The 25,335-nt window shown below is 46.4% G+C and overlaps 1 protein-coding gene across 1 annotated transcript in view; it reads left to right on the forward strand.

The window, feature by feature from the left end:
- The window catches only part of SCD5 (stearoyl-CoA desaturase 5), a 36,572-nt gene extending 13,068 nt beyond the window's left edge, over nt 1-23,504 (forward strand). The window contains exons 2-5 of the mRNA XM_033160771.1: nt 13,142-13,272; nt 13,693-13,898; nt 17,743-17,975; nt 23,151-23,504. Of these exons, the coding sequence (XP_033016662.1) occupies nt 13,142-13,272; nt 13,693-13,898; nt 17,743-17,975; nt 23,151-23,341 (761 nt within the window). The 3' untranslated portion in view covers nt 23,342-23,504. The remainder of the gene's footprint in view (nt 1-13,141; nt 13,273-13,692; nt 13,899-17,742; nt 17,976-23,150) is intronic.
- The last annotated feature ends 1,831 nt before the right edge of the window (nt 23,505-25,335 follow it).

Below are 25,335 nucleotides of genomic sequence, written 5' to 3' on the forward strand. Positions count from 1 at the left end.
TTCTCTCCCTGATTTCGGTAGCTGTTTGAGCCTCAGTATGAAAGGCTTGTAGCTTCCACTTTTCCTTTAATGAGATCTGATTCGCCACATTTTTAGTGTGGCAGAGAAGTCTGAGGGGGGGGGGGGCAGGGGCAGCGGGATGAGAGGCGGCGAGAGAAAGGTCCATTTTGGTTGGGAAGCTTGCTTTGATGGAAATCAAACACAGAGCATTTTTCAAAAAACCAGAGGAGCTGGAGATAAATACATCATTAAAAGAGCCGGCTTCAGACCAGATGTAATTATGTTTCATGCGTTGCATATATATATATATATATATATATATATATATATATATATATATATATACACACACACACACACACACACACACACATACACACACACACACCTCTGCCCAGAAAACTGGTTCTGCAAGGGCCGAGGGTGTAATTACACATTATCCACCATTCTTTCCATTATTCTTTTTTATGGACTTTCTCTCTCCCCACCCCCACCCCTGCCACTCACATCTTACACAATACAGCCACGGAAGATGCAATTTGAAAGGGAAGGTGAGTTTTGCAAAAGAACAGCTTTTTAAGCTTTTCTGACTCGTACTGTTTTCCTGCTGAAACGTCCCTCCCTCCTCTACAGCAGCTTTTAGTCTTGCTGAGGAATCATTTATTTATTTATTTATTTATTATTGCCACCATTCCTTTAAAGAGCTCCTGGCAGCATGCGTGGTTTGGGCCCTCTTCCCGCACCTTTTAGTCTCTCCCACAACAACCTTGCGGAGTAGGCTATAACAGCCCTTAAGGATCTGTGTTAGAAACTCAGATATATTATCTGGACACCAAATGGCACATTAAGCCTAGGTTATGGCCGCCACTACAGAATGTATATTTGCCCCAAATAGCATGACTAATATTGGATATAAGCCCTTCTCTTCCAAGCTCCACTAGGAAAAGGAAAGCCAGAGTCTGAGATCAGGAGGGGGTGGAAACAGAGCTTCAGCTAAAGTTTGCAGGGTTAGGAGGTGGAGGACAGGAGATCACTTTGAAATGTAAGCTGTGGGGCGTAAAGCCTCGGCTTCCTTTGCAAACTGGAGATCTAATTAGCCATGACCTGCCTCTCTCTCTCTCTCTCTCTCTCTCTCTCTCTCTCTCTCTCTCCTGTGCCCCTGTAATTAATTTTGGCAGGCTCCCCATCAGTAACAGTCGCAAACCTCTTGGCAAAGAGCATTCATGCCGCCAGATTACCGGTAATCTCCTGCCAAGTGAGAGGGGACAAACGCTGTGTCTCCTCACTGCAGCAAGCTCAGAAAGTAGGCTAACAGCTAGCGAGCGCTTACCGTGCTTGCTCAGGAGTAAATCCCATTTGTTTCGGTGGTGCCAAGAACCGTATCTTCCCTTCCATAATAAAAAAAGGGTAAAGGTAAAGGTAAAGGGACCCCTGACCATTAGGTCCAGTTGTGGACGACTCTGGGGTTGCGGCGCTCATCTCGCTTTATTGGCCGAGGGAGCTGGCGTACAGCTTCCGGGTCATGTGGCCAGCATGACAAAGCCGCTTCTGGCGAACCAGAGCAGCACACGGAAATGCCGTTTACCTTCCTGCTGGAGTGGTACCTATTTATCTACTTGCACTTTGATGTGCTTTCAAACTGCTAGGTTGGCAAGAGCAGGGACCAAACAACGGGAGCTCACCCCGTCGCAGGGATTTGAACTGCCGACCTTCTGATCAGCAAGCCCTAGGCTCTGTGGTTTAACCCACAGCGCCACCTGCGTCCCTAATAAAAGGGGTACCTTTCCCTGGACCCCAGCTATCATTTCATTGCCCTTTTGCTTCTTGTTATGGCCAGCAAGGAGTATGGTATTGGGGGGGGGGCGGGGATTTTTATTTTCTTAAAAAAATAAATTCTACCATTCTCTCACCCACTGGGGACTGCTGGGATAGAAGGCAGGGGTCCAAGCGGAAAGTGAAGCCACAGGCAGAGCCGACTCATTCCGGTTTCTTCTCCATCCTCCTCTTCCCTCCTGAAATCTACAAGGGGCAATGCTGAAACTAAGGCCAGTGTGGTGTAGTGGTTAAGAGTGGTAGACTCGTAATCTGGTGAACCGGGTTCGCGTCTCCGCTCCTCCACATGCAGCTGCTGGGTGACCTTGGGCTAGTCACACTTATTTGAAGTCTCTCAACCTCACTCACCTCACAGAGTGTCTGTTGTGGGGGAGGAAGGGAAAGGAGAATGTTAACCGCTTTGAGACTCCTTCGGGTAGTGATAAAGTGGGATATCAAATCCAAACTCCTCCTCCTCCTCCTCTTCCTCCTCCTCCTCCTCCCCCTCCTCTTCTTCTTCTTCTTCGGAGGGGGCTTGCTGATGGCACACTGAGAGTGGTGGGGCAGTGCCCCCATTTCCCCTAATGCACCAACTTTTCTTTCATCGTGGAACCCATCCCCAGGTAGAACAGCTGTGTTTCCCAGGTAGACATCCATCCACCTGTAGACAGTAAATCACACGAAGGAAGTCGAGTTAACTCTTTATTCGAAAGAAACAAGGTCTGCACAGAAGTGTCAAGCCTAATGAGCACATCAGTTCAACTCCGGTAGTTCTCCCCCCCCCCCATGAAGCAGTTGCTGAGACTGAAGGGAACATTTGCTGATGCTGAAGGTGCAGAATACAAATTATGGTAAGATAAACCAACACAGAGTGCTTTGGAAATTGTTCATAGCATTTCTGGACAATTTGTTTTTAGAATCTGTGCTCTAGTTGCAACGGTTTCAGTCCATAAAACAAAAAAATGAGAGCATAATTGCTCAAGAAGAGCAGGGTCAGGCCAATGGCCCATTGTGATTCCCTGAGCTCCTCATCTTGCTGGTTGCTCCTCACAAAATACAATTTGTTGCCAAGTTCTGCTCTATCCCAGGTATTAATCAGGATTGGTGTCTATCGTATGAGATGTAAAACCAAGGGCTTGACCTTAGTCAAGTATTTTGATTAAAGATCTGTCGAGTTTCTTGTAACAGTAGCCGGGTTAAGCTTTCTGGGATCAGTTCCAGAGCTGGTAATTTCACCCTGAATTTTCTACGAGAACTTGAAGCTATTCTTCCTTGGGTGGGTGGTGTCTGTCTTTCTCCCTCTCTTCCCCAGCTTCTCAGATCCTACTCGTTTCACATCTGCTTGCTTCAGGAAAGCCAGTGGGATGGGCTTAAAGCACATTTCTACCACCCCCATGAGCTAGAGGGAGCCCTATATTGAGTGAGTGGATTAGATCGCTGGGTTGGTTACATACCCACCAGTCATCATGAGGTACAAGTGATCCAGGGGTATCCAACGTTTTTGGGCCCAATGGGCACATTTGGAATTTCCAGAAATTTCTGCCGGTGCCCATCACAAAATGGCTGCCGAGGGGAGTGGCATAACACAAAATAGCTGCTAGGCAGGGTGGCGTAAACCAAAATGGCTGCCACATCTAGAAGAGGAGAAAAAAGAGGGACACAAAGCAGTATGGGCATGTCTCACCCTGCCAGCTGCCCCATTCTGTCATAAAAAGGCACGTGCGCCAGCCATCTCGCTCACAGGGAGAAGATCTTGCACCTCACCTCTGTTCAGAACGCATGGGAGGGTGTGTGCCATTGTGGCATTAGATGAAAGGTGGACATTGTTAAATTGCTCAATATATGAGGAACAGAAAAAGAAGAGCAGGCTCTTGTGCACTGTGGTCTTTGAGGGGATATTTATTGAGACCTTTCACCAATGCCACAGGGAGTGCTGGCAGGGACCCCATTGCCACAGTGGTGAGCTCTGTGACTTCCAAAATACAGTGCATACATCATACACTTAAAACACATTCAGTGCACATTTAAAGCACCTGCCTCCTCCCCCACCCCCGAGAATCCTGGGAGCTGTAATTTGTTACAGGTGCTGGGAATTGTAGCTCTGTGAGGTGGAAACTTTGGTCTCCAATATTCTTTGTGGTAAGTCATGTGCTTTTAATGTGCTTTAAATTTATAGTGTGGATCTGCCCAAAGCAAAAGAAAAATAAAAGAAAAATAGTGAAGCCTTGAAATAGGAATGAGCATGTTTGGTGGAGAGGGATTATAGGCAGATAAAATTCCTGTTTTCTTTCATACACACACACACACACACACACACACACACACACACACAGGTGAAACTCAAAAAAAAATAGAATATCGTGGAAAGGTTCATTTCTTTCAGTAATTCAACTTAAAAGGTGAAACTAATATATGAGATAGACTCATGACATGCAAAGCGAGATATGTCAAGCCTTTATTTCTTATAACTGTGATAATTATGGTGCACAGCTGATGAGAACCCCAAATTCGCAATCTCAACTTTGGGGTTTTCATCAGCTGGATGCCAGAATCATCACAATTATAACAAATAAAAGCTTTACATATCTCGCTTTGCATGTCACGAGTCTATCTCATATATTAAACTCCATTGGCTAATGAAAACAATTGCTTACATAAATGGACTTTTCCACGATATTCTAATTTTTCGAGTTCCACCTGTGTGTGTGTGTGTGTGTGTGTGTGTGTAGGCAATGGGAGTGAGAAGGAAGTCAAATGCATGTAAGCTTCGCTGTCCTTGAGAACGTCTCTGTGGCTGCAGCAACCTTTCCCTTAAGGGGGATAAAGTGCCTTTTTGACTCTGGCAGAGAGAAGCAGTCGAGGTAGCACTAACAAATTATCAGACCGCTGCTTCCTTAACAAAGCTGTTATATGAAAAATCTGGGGTTGGCTTTTACATCCCAACTCCCCACCAAGGGATTCAGGATCCCCTAAGTCCATTGTAAGTCAGAGAAGGATGGATGGACGCAACATCCAGTCAAAGCAAGGCAGATAACAACAACAACAACAACAACAACAACAACAACAACAACAACAACTTATTATTTATACCCCGCCCATTTGGCTGGGTTTCCCCAGCCACTCTGGGCAGCTTCCAAGAAAAGATTAAAAATACATTAAAACGTCAGTCATTAAAAACTTCCCTAAACAGGGCTGGCTGCCTTAATTTTCTGTTGCAGCAGAATCCCCGCCCCTGTTGTAAGAAGGTGAGGACCCAGAACAAAGAGTGCAGAACTTTAACAAAAAACACCTTCAGAAATTGCCCATCACCCCAAAGCATCCTACAGGTGTCACAGAAACAGGTGGTCTACAACAGAAATTTGAAAGTGTGGCTTGTCTCCTGTCTGTCAAGATACCTGATAATGTACACTGATTGCTTTACCTGGTCAGTCTGGGCCATTTTTGGAGATGGTAAATACTTTAGTTCTTGACTCCATTTCACAGGCCCACACTATTCATACACGAAATATGCCCTTAAAACAAGATTTGTGGAAAGAACTATTGGGAAACTATTTCTTCCAAGATACTTCCCTCTACAGAGAAATATTTCTGGTCCTTAAGGGTGAAGATGGCTTCAGGATTTTCTCCTCTACTCTTTCAGACATGCGGCATATATACTTACGGGTGTGTGTTTACCTTATGAACATTACCATTTTATTTATGACATCTTAGAATTCTTATAACAAACCCAATAAAGAAACTCTGCCCTAGTGAGAAATTGAGGCTACCTGGTCCAAGGCCATCCCTTCAAAAGTAGATTTCTCTTTTCAGCGGATAAAAGCCTTCTCTCCTGATATGCAGCCCATAACACAGCCACTACAACAGGGCTGGGAAATTACAGCTCCCATCATCCCTGGCCACAGGCCATGCAGCTGGGGTTGATGGGAGTTGGAGTCCAACAGTGTCTGAAGAGCCACAGGTTCCACATCCCACCATGTGGGTACTACTGACCCAGGATGGGCCGTGGTGCCCCCATCACGAGGACCCACTTACTTTGGCAGAACAAGCCTTTGCCACCATGCAATCTGGGAAATGTTCCTGAAACTAATCAGTGAATTCGAGGCAGAGCCAAGATTTGAACTGAGGACTTCTGGCTCCCAGATCGCATTCCTTGCCACCCCAACAACACCAGCTGATGACTTGTTCCACTTACCTTCAGTACATTTAGCTGAAATATAGGTCAGTGTCGTTGAATTCATTGTTTAAAATACTCTGTGCCCCTGGGATGTGTTTTCGTTTGGACTGATTGCTTAGTGCCTGTAAATAAGTGGCTTTAGGGTGAGAGAAAATTTGGGCTAAGTGCGGGCGTCAGAGGAATTGCCTCTTTTTGCAGAATCTGTGTCAGCACATTAAACATTCAGAAAACTGAGTATGTACTAAACATTTAAAGCTCAAGCTTTTGGCTCCTAAGCACAATTATAATCAGAAAAGCAGCACCTTTGGTCTTTCTGTACAAAGACTGGGCTTCCCTCTGATTTACACCCTGTTTAGTTGAGACCTAGTTGAGGATCCATTAAGGGGTCTTACAAACTGTTGCTATTTTCAGGTGGGATTCAATCACATGCCAGCAAATTCAGGATGCACAATTAAAGCTGATTGGGAGGCTTTGACCAACAAAGTCTCTTCCTCTAATATCGGACTGTTTGCTGTAAGAAAAGTGATGGGAAATTGCTATGTGGAAAGTGGTGCAGAGTGTGGCTTAACACTTGCATTGACACACCACGGGGAGGCTAGATCTGGATTTTGTTTTCTCTCATTTTCTCATTTTTCAAATCGAAAGTTGAATTCTCCACTGTTCTGCATCAGTTTGCAAATTTGTAAGAAGAACCCATGGAAATTCACCGGCATTTTAGTGTGAATTCCTCTCACTAGGCACGTCCTTGTGTGCAGTTTTGCCTAATATATACATTTGGCAAAGCAATTACCTCTAAAATAATGCATCTGTGTTATCTTCGCTAACACCTGCATTTTGTGGGCATTCTACCGGAGCAGATGCATTTTCGAACACATTATTTGGCTGAATTGAAAAATTCAGAGAAGGGTCGCTGCGCTTCTGTTTTCGTACGGTTTCTTTGACATGCGGTGCTATAGATATAACACAATTTAGAGGATACTAATGTTTACGATCTCTGAATCAGATTAAGTTGTTTTCTTATTGTTTTTATAGCCCATCTGAGAAATCTGAGAGAATGTTAATGGGATTTGGTGGGATATTAAAGGTTGTTTTCAAGCAGATAGTGTATAGTACTTTCCCCTTCCTCTGTCATTATCTTTCCACCATTTCCACATGCCGCTGAGCTATCACAACAACACTGATGATTCTGATATCTTGGGCAAGTATCACGTTTTTCCCAGGTGCAAAAATACGATGCTTTTGAGTGTTGGGCAAATGTGATATCCCTGAATACAAGCACAAACGTGTTGAAAGAGGGGTGAGCTGGAAAAACAAATGAAATTCCAGTGCTCGGCTGTGTAAAATTCTGCATTTGCAAAGGTAAAAATAAATAAATATACAGGTTGCCTGCTGTGGGGCCGGTTTAAGGTCCTGATTACGATCCTGATTTGGAAGATGTCCCCTGCGGCTTTCAGAACCATGAATTTATACACCTTCTTTTAAGGGTTGTAGGTGTTTTTGGTTTTGGTTTGTTAAAAAAAATTGTCAGAGCAAATGCCCTGCTGTTGAAGTGTGAAGGAGAACAGGAGGCTGAGCATGATCCGACATATATTTAGCTGAAGCCGTGACCTCCCGCTAATGGAAGCATACCGATGCTTCTGTTGGCTTCTGTGTTTTTCCTGCAGTCAAGCTGATCTCTGCAAACCTGCGTATCGAGCCCCAAAGCCCTCCTAATTTGTACCACTCATGGAGATGCCATCCGCAAGCAAGCAGGCAGTGAGGCGGGATGTAAAAGGGTTTTTATGTTCAGCAGCAAGACCTCAGGCGCTATTGATTGCGGAAAGGGAAGGTATCATCGCATCCCCCGTTGCTTATAATGTGGCTCATCAGACACCGAGTTAAGTGCTAGCGACACCCTGGCGGGCTTCACAAAGTCACATTGAGAGTCGCTTCATCATCGCAGTTGAGATTTTGTAGTCAGCCCTTCCTTCCTTCCTTCCTTCCTTCCTTCCTTCCTTCCTTCCTTCCTTCCTTCCTTTCCTTCCACCGCCTCCTTCCTCACTGGATTCAGATGGGTCCTTGTGTGCTGTTGTCGGCGCCTACAATGTAATTGCAGGTTAATCTCTGTGAAAAGGCCCATTTCTCAATATTCCACCATGTCCTGATATTTATGCATTTTGGAGGGTTGCCAACATTTCCGCTAGCCTCAGTAGCTGTGCCTTTAATATCTTGGCTGGCTTACATTCGCTGGTGATGCTTATCTGTCTGCTGAGGAAAGGTTTTGCCTCCAGATTAAGCAACCGCTGGAGCAGACCAGACCATTTGGGCGGTCAGTTGGCAACCCCGGAAATGCAGTTCATTTAAGGGCAACCCGAACCCCCTCTGACTCTCACTATTTTGTGGGAGGAAATCAAGCACTTACTGGAAATATTGGTTTGTGCAATTAAAGTCGATGAAAGGGCTCTGTCACACTAGCGCAACCAATCCACTTAAAAAAAAAGAATAATAAAAAACGAAGCACACAGACATTATGTGGTTAGTAATGTTATGGGGAAAATGCACTGGAATGTCTGGGGGAAATGAATGATTAACGGGAGGGTATATAAACACTGCGTAAGCAAATCAGGATGAATGCAGGGTGTCACATAACCTCCCCACAAACAAAGCAGAACAAAGATCAGACATAGTCTAACCTCTGTGTAGGCTTTTTGTGAGCAAGTCAAGATGAATTTTCAATAAACTGGTCATCTGGAGGATCCCTAAATATTGCATTTGTTCCATCATTGAGGTCTAAGCTGCATAAATGGAGCACCCAGGCCATCTTTCATCTAGGCAATGACCAGACCGGATCTACTTAGCTACTTAGACCTAAATCGTGCCTTCAAACTATTCTCTGGGCTGTCGTTGTATTCTAGTGTGACCCTGAAAACAAGGTGGGGCTATGCAAATAGCAACAGTCTTGATTTGTAACTGGTAAGGTGTCACAGAGTTATCCGGTCAATAAATCACACAGTTTGAAGTTGGAGTTAGCTCTTTATTAGCAAAAACATGGCAACCCCATCCAGAACTGGCCACCTCCCAGAAGCTGTTCAACACCACCAGCCCCATCCAGTATGGCCGAGGGTCAAAGCTGATGGGAATGCCGACCAGTGACCTCTGGAAGATGACAAGTTCTCCACCACTGATCTAGCCCAGTATTGCCTGCTCTGACCGGCAGTGAACATAGGAAGCTGTCTTACACCGAATCAGAAGATGGATCCATCTAGCTCAGTATTGTCTACACACTGACCATCATTGGTTCCTCTGGAATTCAGGCAGGATCCTCTTCCAAGCCCAGCTGGGGGTGCCGGAGACTCGACACAGAACATGATCTACCTTTGAGCTATGACCCTTCCAGTAATATCATATGGCTGTGATTCTCCAGTCATAAGATACGAGGCCTTTTATTTCATGTGCTACCTGATCTTTTCAGCTGGAGACACGAGGGACAGAACCTGTGTCTACCATTGAAAGATGGCCCCTTCTGATAAACTTACTTGTAAACTGCTCTCTCTTTTCTGTATGTAAGGCAGCTTATGCAAAACAATTCAGAACAGGTTTTAAAATGAGAATATTTATACATGCCAGCCCTATAGACATCGTGTTAAAACACGGACCAGTTTAGAAAAGTACCTGCATTCCAAAACAGCTCTCCAAATTAAGCTCCGTAAAACAAGGGGATAAATTAGGAAAAAAGCAGCCTGAAATATATATATGTGCAGTGGTACCTCGGGTTACGAACAGCCCTGCTTATGAATGCTTTGGGTTACGAACTCCACAAACGCGGAAGCAGGTGTCCCGGGTTGTGAACTTTGCACCGCAATATGAATGCAATCCGCTTCCAGGGCCGCAGGAGGCCTATGTAGGGAATGCACACCTCGGGTTAATAATGCTTCGGAGGATTTTTGTCATTATTTTGTTGGGCTGTGTGTGTGATAAAGGGGAGCCATACCAGGGTGAAGGCGTCTTCTATTTGTCCCCGTGTCAGTTTCAGCTTATTGGTTAATTTTTCTAGTAAGGCTGTTCCCCATACTGTTTGGTACCATTGGTCCATGCTTACTCCTGACAGGTCTCTCCAGTGTCTGGTTATGATGTTTCTGGCTGCTGAAAGCAGGTGGTTTATGAGTTCTTTGTGGTGTAAGTGGGCATTATTGTCTTGGAAGATGTTTAGTAAGGCCAATTCTGGGGTGATTTCTAATACAGCATACAAATCAATATGGCTAACATGATCCAAAACACACACACACACCCACCCACTCACTCATGAAAACAAAGACCATCACAGCCAACCACAAATGAACAAGCACACCTTAGGCAAACCCTAACCTCTCACCACCAAAGGAACACAAGTGAAAAACAGAGAACCTGCACAAGCAACGCTGACACCAAACTCTACATACATCCCCACCCCGCCCACCTCTTTCCCCCTTTTTCTTCCTAATGTCTCAACAAATGAAACTGATTTGTAAAAATGTTACTTGGAAAAAAATACAAGAGAGACATTGCACATACTTTTGTGAATCAAGAAAATCTTTTAAATTAAGTTTGTAACTTTTTGAATTAAGTTTGTAACCCAAGGTACCGCTGTATAAGTTTTTAATTCCACTTAAAGACTTGCCATTCACAATTAACAGCTCTCTCTCTCTCTCTCTCTCTCTCTCTCTCTCCTTTTAAACTTAAACTTAGATACTTTTGGTACCCAAGTCCCAAAAAGCAAAATTATGTTTTGATTTCAGTTGTGTCTTCATCTGTGCTAGCCATCCTTCACAAGAAATTCTACTGACAATTGCACAAGGGGGCAGGGTTGGAGGCACAGTTTTAAACCAGCCATTGTTGCCAACCTGGTGCTGGCCAGATGTCTTAGACTACAACTCCCATCAAGTTGTACTGGCTGGGGCCGATGGGAGTTGTGGTCCAAAACATCTCGCAGGCACCAGGTCGGCAAAGGATTCTTTCGATTGTCGCTGTTTATGTTTACAGCTTTTGAGAACGATGTGCCTCATCTGAGAAGCATTTGGTGCAATCTTCAAGGCAGAGACTCCTCCAGGGATCACAATCTGCTTCCTCGTTCCCGCTTCCACTCATGATGAGCAAAATTGACATATCTCAAAACGGAGCACGGATGAAAGCCTTTCTGATGGCACCCAGACGTGGGAGCACAGCTGGCTTTCTCTTGGCAGTATTAGTGCTGCTATGCTCAAAGTGATATAAAAGCAACAGGAGGGATGTGGTTGTGGTGAAGCACAGAGCAGTATCTTAGTGGGGGGAGAAGATAAGGCCCCCTGAAGAGACACGGGGAATAAGAAGCTGGAGTCAGCTTCATCTTCAAAAGACTCCGACATCTTCAAAGGAGTCTTTTGCAGTTCTGGAGGACAGGACAGAACAGAAGGTGTTCCATGTAAGTTCCAGTCAGATGAGACATGGAGAGAAGAGATTATGGTCCATCAAAGACAGAGAGGGTCTTTGGGAGGAGGCAGAGTTTAGTACTGTCACCTGCCAGTCGCTTGGGAAGTGCTATGGAATGGGTTGATGGGGAAGCGGGCCAGAATTGTGCTTCCATGCACACATACTTTCCCCAGTAGTAATGTGTGGAAGTGAGAGCTGGACCATAAAGAAGACTGATTGCCAAAGAATTGATGCTTTTGAATTATGGTGCTGGAGGAGACTCTTGAGAGTCCCATGGACTACAAAAAGATCAAACTTATCTATCCTTAAAGAAATCAGTCCTGAGTGCTCACTGGAAGGGCAGATCCTGAAGTTGAGGCTCCAGTACTTTGGCCTCCTCATGAGAAGAAAAGACTCCCTGGAAAAGACACTGATGTTGGGAAAGATGGAGGGCACAAGGAGAAGGGGACGACAGAGGATGAGATGGTTGGACACTGTTCTCGAAGCGACTGGCATGAGTTTGGCCAAACTGTGGGAGGCAGTGGAGGATAGGGCTGCCTGGCGTGCTCTGGTCCATGGGGTCATGAAGAGTCGGACACGACTGAACGACTGAACAACAACAAAGCACACATACTGCATTTGGAGGGTTACATTGGAGTGATAAAGGACACAAACTTGGGTTATGGTTTTTGCCCGAAACCTTGGGTTTCCCATTGGCTCCCATTGGCTCCTAGTACATTTCCGAGCACAGTTCAAAGTGTTGGTGCTGACCTTTAAAGCCCTAAACAGCCTCAGCCCAGTATACCTGAAGGAGCATCTCCACCCACATTGTTCTGCCCGGACACTGAGATCCAGCGCCGAGGGCCTTCTGGCGGTTCCCTCACTGCGAGAAGCAAAGCTACAGGGAACCAGGCAGAGGGCCTTCTCGGTAGTGGCGCCCACCCTGTGGAATGCCCTCCCACCAGATGTCAAAGAGATAAACATTTAGAAAACAGCTGAAGGCAGCCCTGTTTAGGGAAGTTTTTAATGTGTGACATTTTAACGTATTTTAATCTTGGTTGGAAGCTGCCCAGAGTGACTGGGGAAACCCAGCCAGATGGGCGGGGTATGTACAAACAAACAAACAAACAAATAAAATCAATAAAGTACACGGAGTGGTAGGTCAAGGCACAGCAGGTATATTGTGTTGGAATCTTGAAAGCCCCAAATTTAGGACTCTTTGGTGAGGGAATCCCAGCGGAGATTTTACATGGCAAACCATGCAGCAAAGAAAAGCATCAATAAAGAGGTCTTTAAACCTTTAACATGTGCCTTTCCATTGAATTCCAAAGTGTACCACTTCCCTAGCCTCTCCTCCTTGCTTATTCTCCAGCAGCTGCTATGAGCTGCCCAAGGGAGGAGGCCAGGAGCAGTGGCCATGGAGAGGCAACGGGATGATGCCACCACCATTGTCGTTGCTCAGGACAAGCGCTGGCTCATCCTCCTTGAGCTTGACAGCGGCACTGGTGGGGAAATAGGGAATTCCAGGATAAAATCAGAAGCCGGGTGCCTTTGTAATTCTGGGACTGTCCCTGAAAAATCAGGACACTTGGAGGGTATGCAATTAGAAAAATATAGTCCGCCAACAGCAACACCTATCAGAGTCTGAGCTATGTTTTAACAAGGAACAATAACGGATGTAAATTTCTCTCTCTCTCTCTCTCTCTCTCTCTCTCTCTCCCCCCCCCCCCGTTTCTCCTTTATGTCTTGCAGCATACCTGTGTTTCTTTGTGACCGCCCTGGGAGTGACAGCGGGGGCCCATCGCCTGTGGAGTCACAGATCTTACAAAGCCAAGCTACCTTTGCGGATATTCCTGGCTGTAGCAAATTCAATGGCCTTTCAGGTGAGCAACTAGACTAGACCATGGGTAGGCAAACTAAGGCCCAGGGGCCGGATGCAGCCCAACAGCCTTTTAAATCCGGCCCGCAGATGGTCTGGGAATCAGCGTGTTTTTACATGAGTAGAATGTGTAATTTTATTTAAAATCACACATTCTACTCATGTAAAAACATGCTGATTCCCGGACCGTCCGTGGGCTGGATTTAGAAGGCGATTGGGCTGCATCCAGCCCCCGGGCCTTAGTTTGGGGACCCCTGCCTAAAAGGGTCAAGGAATGGCTGAATTGGGTGGAGGGAAAGCAAGCCGCTCTGTCTGATATCATTTGACACAAACAGTTGTTGTTTTCCCCTGCTATGTGCTTGATAGTATGTGCCTGTGATGCCAAACTCAAATCGCTTAAACCCTCCTGCTGTCCTCCATGCAGAATGATATTTTCGAATGGGCCCGAGACCACCGAGTCCACCACAAGTACTCGGAGACGGATGCCGACCCCCACAATGCCCAGCGCGGCTTTTTCTTCGCCCACATTGGCTGGCTCTTTGTCCGGAAGCATCGAGATGTCATAGAGAAAGGAAGGAAGCTGGACTTCAGTGACCTGCTGGACGACCCTGTTGTCATGTTTCAAAGAAAGTGAGTGAAACAGGAGGACAGGGGGGAAAGACCTTAGCAAAGGGGGAAGGTAAAGGGTTGTATCCACAGCCAATCCTACTCAGAATACAGTCGTACCTTGGATCCCAAACGCCTTTGTCCTCGAACATTTTGGCTCCCGAACGCCGCAAACCCAGAAGTGAGCGTTCCTGTTTGCGAACATTCTTTGGAACCCGAATGTCCAACAGGGCTTCCGATTGGCTGGAGTAGCTTCCTGCAGCCAATCAGAAGCTGTGCCTTGGTTTCCAAACGTTTTGGAAGTCGAACGGACTTCCAGAACGGATTCCGTTTGACTTCCAAGGTACGACTGTACACACGTTGAAGTTAACAGACATTGCAACATTTAGTTCGTTCAGAAGAAGAATCTTTATTTGCATCAGCCACTAGCCATAGCAGTAAAATAAAATAAAATGTACTGAAGATAGAGGTAAAAACTTAACTATATAAAATACAGTTGGGAGTGTTTACATCAATAACCAAATAATACGTCTTATTCTAATTACCCCGGCTAAAAACCTTGCAGATTTTGCTGTCACCTGATCATCTTGAGCTGCTAAAAGAAAGGACACATTAACAATGGTTGAGCGACCCGGCATGGACAATAATAGAAGGATAATAACCTCAAATCTTTATAAGGACTGCAAGCCAGAAGCGCATGAGCCACTGACTCAATACTGCCATCTCCACAGGGACATAACCGTTTTTTCCAGTGGAATTTATTGAAATCGACCCTCAAGTATAGCCGAGGACAGTATATTCAATCTTGCGAAAGTGAAAGCGCACCTGTATTTTGGAATTGTTAAATTTTGCAAATAGGGTGCCAAAGTGTCAAAATGACCAGGTGGAAAAGAATCATACCATGGACAAAATTTCCTTATGGTGGCCAAATCATTCTGTTGCTCAATATCATATAGGCGCTGTCTAATTAAATTATTTGTTTTACTGAAGCCAGTGTTAATAACTGTGGTGGTGATAAACCAGAAAAGTAAAGATTTTGGTTGGCAATTTTAGTCCAAGCGCTCTCATGACAAATCTTGCAATACTAGGGGTAGTAGACCAGTAGATCAGTTCATTAATTTTAGCAGGTCTATGAGTAGGGCTGCCACATGTCCAGAATTTCCCGAAAATAGTGTCCCAAAAAGGCTCAACGTAGCCACAACCCAGACACTGAAACTGTTCAATGTTGTTTCCGGTTAAATTTTACTCAGATTAACCCACTGAAATAATGTCTGTTGATTTCAGTGGGTCTGCATCGAGTAGACCTATATAGCATTGGCTACAACCCTTAGCATTTATCAGCCTTGACAAAAACCATTACAACCACCTCTGCTTCTCTAAGGGCTTGTACAGTTGTACAGATTATTATTTTTGTCAAAAATGCAGATCTGCAAGGGCAAGGAATTATGTGACCTGAGCCTGCAAATGTGATTTGTGTGATGATTATGATGCGCTGCCGACTTTACTGTGGGTTTTACATGGAGCATTTGGCTGGAGAGCTGACAGCCCAACCCTAACTTCAAGCGATGTCACATGCCAGACCAGGATGCACAAATCTTTCAGGAGAAGGGTTGGAGCTCACCAGTAGAGCATCTGCTTTGTATGCAGAAGGTCCCAGGGTTCGATCCCCAACATCTCCAGGTGGGTCTGGAAATCTCCCTTGTCTGAAACCCCTGAGAGCCACTGCCACTTCCCAGATTTGGGGACGGACAGACAAAAAAGCATTCTTCAGAACAGCAGTAAAGAAGACAATAACACAATAAAATTCAAAACATTAACAATTTTATACTGCAAACCACCATGTGATCCGCAGGTGAAGGGCAGTATATAAATTGAATTGAGAAATGAAAATTCGTTGCACGTTTATTCAAAATTCAATTAAAACTACAGTCGTACCTTGTGTTACGAATGCTGTGTGTTGCGTTCGTCATGGGTTACGAACGCGCCGACCCCGGAAGTACTGGAACGGGCTACTTCCGGGTTCGGCGGTTTGCGCATGCGCAGACGGGCAAAATGACATCATGTGCAGAAGCACCGAATTGCGTCGTGCAGATGTGCAGATGCGGTGCTTCAAGTTGCGGACTTTTCAGGTTACGAACGGGGCTCCAGAACGGATCCCGTTCGTAACCAGAGGTACCACTGTATCTAATTAATTCAGCAAAACTGATGAACTTGATCCATTGATACCAGCTTTTCAAAGTCTGATAGGCATTTCCCCCCCCCAGCCCCCCTTTTCTTTTAGCTCCTCCTGTAAGTAGTCCGATGCCACCCCACCCCCAGGGGGCAGCACCACCTACTTAGGGAAACACCATGCTTAGCCCAAGAGTCTTGACTCAGTATAAGGCATCTTCATATGTTCCTACAAAAAGCACTATGAGCAGGCTGGAGGAGATTTGCCCTAATAGCTGCTCCGGAAAGGCTTAAAAAAATTCATTGTGGAGTTGGGTGCTTGTGAGCCTTTCCGCTGCAGAATTTCTTTTCCTTTCCTTTTTTTTTTTTTTTTTTTTGGCAATGCACTCTAAGCATTTGCGTTAACGAGGAAGGAACCTGCACTCATTGACACTAATTCTGGCAAACGACAATTGCTCCGAGTGATGTTGCTCTGCACAAATCAGCAGAAATTCCGGGACTGCAACAAATCCCATTCCAAATGGTTGCGTGCAGCAAACAGCATCTTGGAGAGACGCAAAGGTTCTGCAGTTGTTTGGGTTGCGGGGAGTGGGGTCAGTGGGGGGGAACACGCATGGGAAGTGAAGTTTGATGTTGGACATCTCCTAACACAGCCTTTGCCGACCAACCTGCTGGCTGACGCTGGCGGGAGATGAGTGCATGCTGGCCGGCGCTGATGGGATTTGTAGTCCAAGACTTCTGGCAAAGGTTCTATATGGGTTGAGCCAGTGTTTAGTTGTCACGGACTGGTTAGACGCAGAGGAATGGTGGGAGGAACCAGATGGGGGAAACCACCAAGGGATTCAACAGCATTAGGCGCCATACGAAAACGTTTCCCTTTAACTAGTCCTTTGGCTGGTTAACATGCTATGTCATTTTAAATGTGTTTGTGGGGGTTCTAGGTTTGTTTTTGGTCTTGTTTTTATGATGTATTTTGTGATCTCAGTTTGTAATTTCATGTTGTGAACCAACCTGTGGTCTTTTGATGAAAGGTGGTACACAGATTCAATAAATAATAACGGGTATAATAATAATAGCCATCACTGAAGCAAATGAATGGATGTGAACTGGGTATTAAAAGTGAGAACATCACGAATCCAACTGGGCAAACCACTGTAAACTCTCCGGAGAACTTGGCTGATGGGTAGAATATAAACATTTTCCTGCCCACTTCACCACTGGAATTTATAAACTCCAGTGGTTTTTATGCAGGAGGGTAGGAATCTAAAGGGCAATTGGAATCGGAATTTTCAGAATCTGAAAATTTGTTGCCATATAGAATCATAGAATTGTAGAGCTGGGTGGGATCCCAAGGGTCATCTGGGCCAACTCCCTGCAATGCAGGAATAATAAAAATAAAATAATATTTGACAGCATTTCCCAGGATTTTCATGCAGGTTTCTCTTGAGACAAAAAGTAAGTTTGTCTCCCATTCTTTGGCTTTACACTAAATGCTGCACTAAATGTGATTTTTTTTATTTTGTTTCGACTATGGCAGACCAACATGGCTTCCCACCTGTAACTGCACTAAATATGGTTTACTCATTTGGCTTCTGTTACCTTCTGTTCTCACTTGTCTGACTTGGCCTTCAGCAGTGTAGACCTTTCCCCTTCGTGAAAATGCAGCCATAGACCTGTCACTGCTTTCCTTTCTCCGCAGGCACTATAAGGTTTCGGTCGTGCTGATGTGCTTCGTCATTCCTACTATTGTGCCTTGGTACTTCTGGGGGGAGAGCTTGTGGAATTCGTACTTCCTTGCTTCAGTTCTGCGTTACACCATCTCTCTCAATGTTTCTTGGCTGGTCAATAGTGCCGCTCACATGTATGGCAATCGGCCGTACAACAAGAACATCAATCCTCGGCAGAACTCCTTTGTCACTGTAGGAGCTATTGGTAAGTACAAAAAACAGTCTCCAGAGTCATTTGGAACAGGGATGGGGAACCTGTAGCCCTCCAGATGTTGCGGGACTCCATCAGCTCCATCAGCAAGCATTCTTAGTGGTCAGGGATGATGGGAATTGTCCTTCAACAACATCTGGTGCTGGAGGAGACTCTTGAGAGTCCCATGGACTGCAAGAAGATCAAACCTATCCATTCTTAAAGAAATAAGCCCTGAGTGCTCACTAGAAGGACAGATCCTGAAGTTGAGGCTCCAGTACTTTGGCCACCTCATGAGAAGAGAAGACTCCCTAGAAAAGACCCTGATGTTGGAGGGCACAAGGAGAAGGGGACGACAGAGGATGAGATGGTTGGACAGTGTTCTCGAAGCTACTAACATGAGTTTGGCCAAACTGCGAGAGGCGGTGAAGGATAGGCGTGCCTGGCGTGCTCTGGTCCATGGGGTCACGAAGAGTCGGACACAACTGAACGACTGAACAACAACAACAACAACATCTGGAAAGCCACAGGTTCCTCATCCCTTATTTGTAATGATGACATTTGGTTTGTTTTCTTCCAGGGGCGTCGTAGGGTGGGGGCGGGGGGCGGGCCGCCCCTCAGGCCGCCCCTCAGGCCGCCCCTAGGTGGGCGTAACATTTTGGCGCGTGGGGGTGACTTGCGGCGGCCCCTCCCATCACTCCCACGCGCCGCCGCTCCCTCCGTCACCCCGGGAGCAGCAGCGCTGCACGGACGGGGTGCTCGCTCGGCCGAGCGAGCACCCCGTTCCTGCAGTGCTGTTCCTCCCGGGGTGACTGGTGGTGCGTGGGGAGTGGTGGGAGGGGCCGCCGCAAGTCACCCCCACGCACCGCCGCTCGCTCCGTCACCGTGGGAGCAGCAGCGGCGCACAGTGTGTGCGGTGCTGCTGCTCCCGGGGCGACGGAATGAACGGTGGCACATGGGGTGACAAGCGGCGGCCCCTCCCACCACTCCCACGCGCCGCCGCTCGTCACCCCAGGAGCAGCAGCGCTGCACGGACGGGTGCTCGCTCGGCCGAGCGAGCACCCCGTTCCTGCAGCGCTGTTCCTCCCTGGGTGACCGGTGGGGAGTGGTGGGACGGGCCGTCGCAAGTCACCCCCACGCACCGCCGCTCGCTCCGTCACCGTGGGAGCAGCAGCGGCGCACAGTGTGTGCGGTGCTGCTGCTCCCGGGGCGACGGAACGAACGGCGGCACGTGGGGTGACAAGCGGCGGCCCCTCCCATCACTCCCCACGCGCCGCCGCGCCGCTCCCTGCCCGCTGTGCTCAGGGAGCGGAGCCCGGGGCGAAAGGACAGGGGCAGGCCCGCTGGCCCAACCCCTCTCCTTTCCCCGGGACGGCTCCGCTCACGGAGCACAGCGGGAGAGGGGCGGGCCAACTGGCCCGCGCGGAGGCGTTGTTCCGTGCGCATGCGTCATGACATCATGCGCACGGAGCGACGCCCCGCCCCCATGGGTGCCACTGGGCTTGCCGCCCCCAGCAGCCCAGTGGCTAGCGACGCCCCTGTTTTCTTCCAAACTTCTCTAGAAGTTACTGTTAAGTTGATTAAGCAACTATATGAACACCTTACTTCATGATGAACTTGTTTCCTTCTCCCAAGACAGTTTTTTCGGGTGGTTTTGTTTGAGGGCCTTCAGAGATTCAGGTTCCAGACCTGACTGTTTTTGCAATGTATCATGGCTCACTGGGAATTGCAAAGACAATGGGGAGCTCTGTCCTCGTTAGTAGTGGCTCCACAACAATTTCAGGAGGTGGATGAAATACAACTGCCTTCAAATGTTACCCTAATGGCTGGAACATGGAGACTGCAGGATGCCAGTTTGGTTAAGATGGGGCCCTACTGGCTGACTGGGTTACTGCAGTGCTAAACCATTGCACAATGCGACTATCTAATGATAGATTTAGAGACTCAGCTATTAACCTAGCATTAGATAGTGGTATCGTGCAATGGTTTAGCACTGCAGTAACCCAGTCAGCCAGTAGAGCCCCACCTTAACCAAACTGGCATTCTGCAGTCTCCACACTTAGAGACAGTTGGAAGGTGCCGTGCCCGCCTCCTGCTGGCAACTCCTGCAGCCAAACATATTGCTCTGCTTTCCTTTGGATCACATCTGTGAGTCTTGTCATCTGGGCATCCCAGGTCTTCCAGACACACTGCCCAGGCTTGCACCCCAGAAAGGCCACTTTGGTACCACTAGCACAGCAAAAAACAACATATGAGGCAGCAGCTACGAGTTATTGTGATTCTCCAGCAGTTTGGCTTCACTCCCAGAAGCGGACTCCATTGTCCTTTGATACAGATATATGCCAACAAATGCAGATGCACCCTGGTGGCCGTTGTGCCCCTTAATTTATTCTTGCAGTGCTACTGGACGTAATAGCGCCAGCAGTCCTCCCAAGGGTTCATTCAGCTGCACATTCTATTGGGCAAAATATGCCACCACCAGCCAACGAATGCCCTTGCTGGCATTTATGTAGGCCAGGCCCTACATTAAGAGAATGAAGGGATATAAATCAGAAATGCAAAATGGCAGCATCCAGAAGCCACTGGGGATGCAACGCTGTCTTTGTGCACATTCTGTCTCGGATCTCAAGGTCACAGATGCAACGGGAAGGTCGCTGGAATTAATGGCTTGTGACCATGAAAGGCAACAAAGATCCGTGGCGCCTTGAAAGACGATTGCGGCATAAGCTTTCATTTCACTTGGGCTAAAATAAAGACTCACGTTGGTTATAATGGTCTCACTCCACCCCATAATAGAATAAAAAAAACAAAGAAAGGAGGCAGTGGAGGGAAGCGAATGCGACTGCTGATGTTGACCTTCCCATCTTGGGAATGATTTATAAGGAGAAAGGATCAATGAAGCTCCTCTGCTGCATGACACAAGAGTGATTCAGGACGGAGCTAGTTTTGGGGTGAGGGTCCAGACCTGCTGACAGGCTGGGCCTCAACTGAAGAGCTGAAAAGTGAGGAGGGTACAATTTGGGTACAATTTCTTGCCCACCACTTCTTTTATCCAAAGAAATGTGCCCTTTGTCCATCCCACCCTCTTCCTGCTTTACAGGTGATATGGGTCTCCACTCCTCCGAGTTTTGCCTCACTGGGCTGACCTCCTTTCTGGCAGCACCCATTTTTGCTACTGCCCCTGGCAAAGCTCAAATTGTTTTGAAACGCCAGGTACCGCTTCTCATAATAGATCTACCCTTGCTCTCAATTACCTATCACGTCTCATACTTCCCCCCTTTGTCTGAGTTCATTCAGCCCTCTTGGCAGACGCTGATAAAAACAGCAATTAGCTGTGCATTCATTTAAGCCGCATACGGTGCTATTATCTTCCTTTCCCTGCTATCCTCAGTCCATAAAAAGACACCACTTTTATAAGGTCAGTCCAGAATAAGCAATCACTCGCTTACAATTTGATGGTGGCTGAGGGGGCCAGCCTGGCATTTATCACCGAAAATTGGGTGGATGAGCTGGGTGGGTCACGTGGTCTGACCTAGTTTTGTCCCTCAGGTATGGCATCAACACAGGCTGGAGTTGTCATGGGGCAGGTGAGATATAGGCAGGGTGTCAGGGACCTGGCAGAGGAAGAGCAATGGTGGAGACCACCTCCCCATCCTGATCCTTCCAGGAAGGAGGAAGAGGAAAACGGTATAGATTTACAACAGTGGTTTGTGGGCGGTCACAGCTCAGAGACTGTGCTCAGAAACGTACCGGGAGTCAGTGTAGATCCTTCAGGACCAGTGTTATTCGGTCCCAGTGGCTGCTCCCAGTCACCAGTCTAGCTGCCACATTCTGGATTAGCTGTAGTTCCCAAGTCTCCTTCAAAGGAGCACATTGCAGTAGTCCAAGCGAGAGATAACTAGAGCATGTACCACTCTGGAGAGACAGTGTGCAGGCAGGCAGGGTCTCAGCTGGTATACCAGGTGGAGCTGGGTCTGACTGAGCACCTCACTGAGCTGTGGCAAGACATAACCTCAATCTGGTTTTTACAACAGGGTGTTAGATGAGTTGGTGTTGGGAGAGGTTTCTGTTGGCTTGCTGTCATGGACCAAACATTTCCTAGTGGAGTTGAGTTTGACAATAGCAGTTCCCCCCCTGCAGGGATGGAGGACCCATTACAATGTTCTGCTCCCAGAGGTTTATGGAATTCAAGGGATTCCTGAATGTCCCAAGGACTTTTCTGTTGGCATGTTGACTCCCTGGTCTCACTGTGAAATGGTGAGATGGAAAAGGCCACCAGCATGATCACTCCTGGTTGCCCTCTCTGGTGCTGCAGATCCCAGATGGCCCCCTGGTTCTCAGGGGACCTCTGGGGAATGATGCAGATGAGACAACGGCTAAAGTGCAAAAGATTCAAGTTTCGTGAAGAAGACAGCCAATCACAGGTGAGAGGACATTGAAGACAGCAAATAAAGCTTACTTCTCTGCCACTTCTGCCAAGTAGCTATCCAGCAGTGCTTTTCCAATGGGTTGTGGTGAATGGGCTGTTAAAAGCTAGATTTTGGAACCCTTCTGCTGTGACACGTTGTAGGGCACTTTGAAGGTTTTCCTGCTGAACTTAATTCCGTGCTAATATTGTTCTGGAGTAGGCACCCAAAGCACTTTTGAATCGGTTGGTTTGGGATCAGTTTCAGTTGTTGCAGCCAAACATGAGGCTGAGAGGGGAGTATTGTTGTCTGGGCAGCTCAGGACCTCAATACACACTGCCCAGGCTTGTGCCCCGGGGAGGTCACTTCCGTGCTGCTAACACAGCAGCCAGAGGCAGACTCCATTGTCTCTCAAGACAGACGGATGCCAACAAACCCAACAATGTGAACAAGATGAAGAGATTCATCCTACTGTGTGTAGGCTTGGCCCTTAACCATTGTGGCTTGTAAGAGCTACCTGGGGATGGGGGACCTACTAGGTGGGTCCAGGATGTAGTAGATACTGCATTTTAAGATGGAGTAGTTCCTTTCTAATTATTATGAAACCAGCAATGTCTACTTACTATTTTCAAAATGTTGAAAGCCATGGATGTTTCTGCAATGAAATGTTTTCTAGCACACATTGAAGGTCCTCTCTTCTTTTGCTTCTGATCATTGGGGTTACCATCCACTTCTTTTTCTTCTCTACCTTTTGACCCCACTCTCTGTTCCTTCTGTTTTCCAGGCGAAGGCTTCCACAATTACCACCACACCTTTCCGTTTGATTATTCAGCTAGCGAGCTTGGCTTGAACTTCAACCCAACCACGTGGTTCATTGACTTCATGTTTTGGTTGGGCTTGGTCACCGAGAGGAAGCAGGCTCCGAGGGAGATGATTCAAGCTTGCAAAGAGAGGGCTGGAGATGGCAGTTTTTGAGAAACAAAATATGTCTCTGAACATTGATGCAGCTGTATGTGTTGTTTGTATGTTTCTTCATTGGAGTGGAGGGTCTCCTTACCCCCAAGCTTCCCCTTAGGATGGAAGTAGTACTTTTCATTGATCATAGGCCAAATTAAAATCCTGGGTTAATTCCATTTTACTTTAATGCAGTGGTTTTTAAACTTTCTATTGTAAGGCAACACTTCACACATTAACACATCATCTTCCAAGAAACTCCTGAATGCTGCAGAGGATTCTAGGGCAAGCAGACTTTCAGACCTTGATTTGCAAATTTAGCTTGCTTCCTGCATTTCAAATGCCCCGGCTGTGAATGCTGCTGTTTATGTACCAAAAACAGCACCTCCCTTGCAAAAGGAGGAGGTAGATTTGGGGGAATCATGGGGTCTGCAGTATTTTATTTAAGGGAGAAGCTTCCCCATACAGCCCAGTGGCAACTGAGCACGCTAAATGGCCTTGGAATGCCTTTTGAGTGATGGAGCATATAAATTGGGGTGAGAAATGGAATGGAGTGGCTGGAATCCACACTGCAGCATTATAGTCCAGGTTCCACAAGCCCAAGTATCAATGTGCATCTGATTCACTGAAGTTTCTTACATAAACTCTAAAACTGGCCAGCAGACCTGATTAAAGGCAACCAATACATACTCATATTTTACAGGTAAGGAAGAGATAAGCTATTAGTGCAAGGCCAACCACAGCAGAATCTCCGCCTTTACTTGCAGCCTGAAGAAACAAGAAGTTGTGCTTGCACTCTTAAGTATAAAGTCTCTTTGGTTGGGGACCATCAAAGCTCCAAGATGCACAACTTGCTGATGGATCTTTGCACGTAATTGTTTTAGTTGTCGCTATTTGTTGAATGACTGGGAGTCAGAAATCCTTGGATATGTTATTGCATATCACCCAGCGATCTAACCAGTAGATCTTCACTTAAGTATGCATTAAACAACATTTCCCAGGGTTCTTTAAATGGGAATCCATGCCTGTTTAAAGCATTATGATATGGTTTTAAATGTAGATTGAAGAAGGGGCCTCTGAAGGTAGCTTGTCCACCAACGTTGGCCTACACATTGAACAACCCTTGATAGGTCCCAGAGGGGCTTCAAGGTTCCCCAGCACAGAACACAGTTTGAAAACTACTGCTTTAGTGGAATTAAATCATGGATGGATATAGCCTAAACTCTTAGCTGTCTTAAGTACGGTGTTTCGGAAAGTTACATATTATTTAATATTACAGTTAAATGTAGTAGATCTTTTGACTTGTCTGAATCCTCATGACTACGCCCAATAAATATGGCTGCAGATTGTAATCTCTAGTGGAATGAAGGAACTGGTTGCTCTTTAAAAGCATAGTTCGCGCAAGTGAATTGTTTTATTTGAAGTAATTCTGTCAACATTTTCTTTTCTTTTCTAGCGTTTCTTGTTGGCACAGGGGCTTAAAGGCACGTGTGGGACTAGCCCATTGAGGAGGGCTTTCCCACTCAATTTTGAAAAGGGATAGATAGCTCTGTGTGTGCAAAGAAATGTGTATGTGAAATCAAAATGGAGGGATATTTCCGTTGGTTCACATGTTTATAGCAAACTGACTCACTCTGCACACACACACCCCATGTAAACCGTATTGGTTCAAATATAAGCTGTCCTCAAATATAGGCCAAACCCCTAAAATGAGATTTCTTAAATCATGGGTTATGTACGTGTTAGAGTGTGCTTCTGGTTCACACTCAGGTTTTATACAAGCCAGGTTTATCTGGAAAGTGTGGCCTGTATTCAGACCAATATAGCATACAGATCAGAGCATAATTAGCCTTCAGATTTCACACTTCTCTGAATATTGCAGTACAATTCTCAGCTAAAAAAACAATACCAAAATGCATTTTTAAAATGCATTTTCTTCAAGTTCAGTTTATTTGGTCTACAAACCATAAGCATCAAATACAGTATAGGTTTATCAAGACCACTATAGCAAAACA

Source organism: Lacerta agilis, chromosome 9 (assembly GCF_009819535.1).
Source record: "Lacerta agilis isolate rLacAgi1 chromosome 9, rLacAgi1.pri, whole genome shotgun sequence".
NCBI classification, from domain to species: domain Eukaryota; kingdom Metazoa; phylum Chordata; class Lepidosauria; order Squamata; family Lacertidae; genus Lacerta; species Lacerta agilis.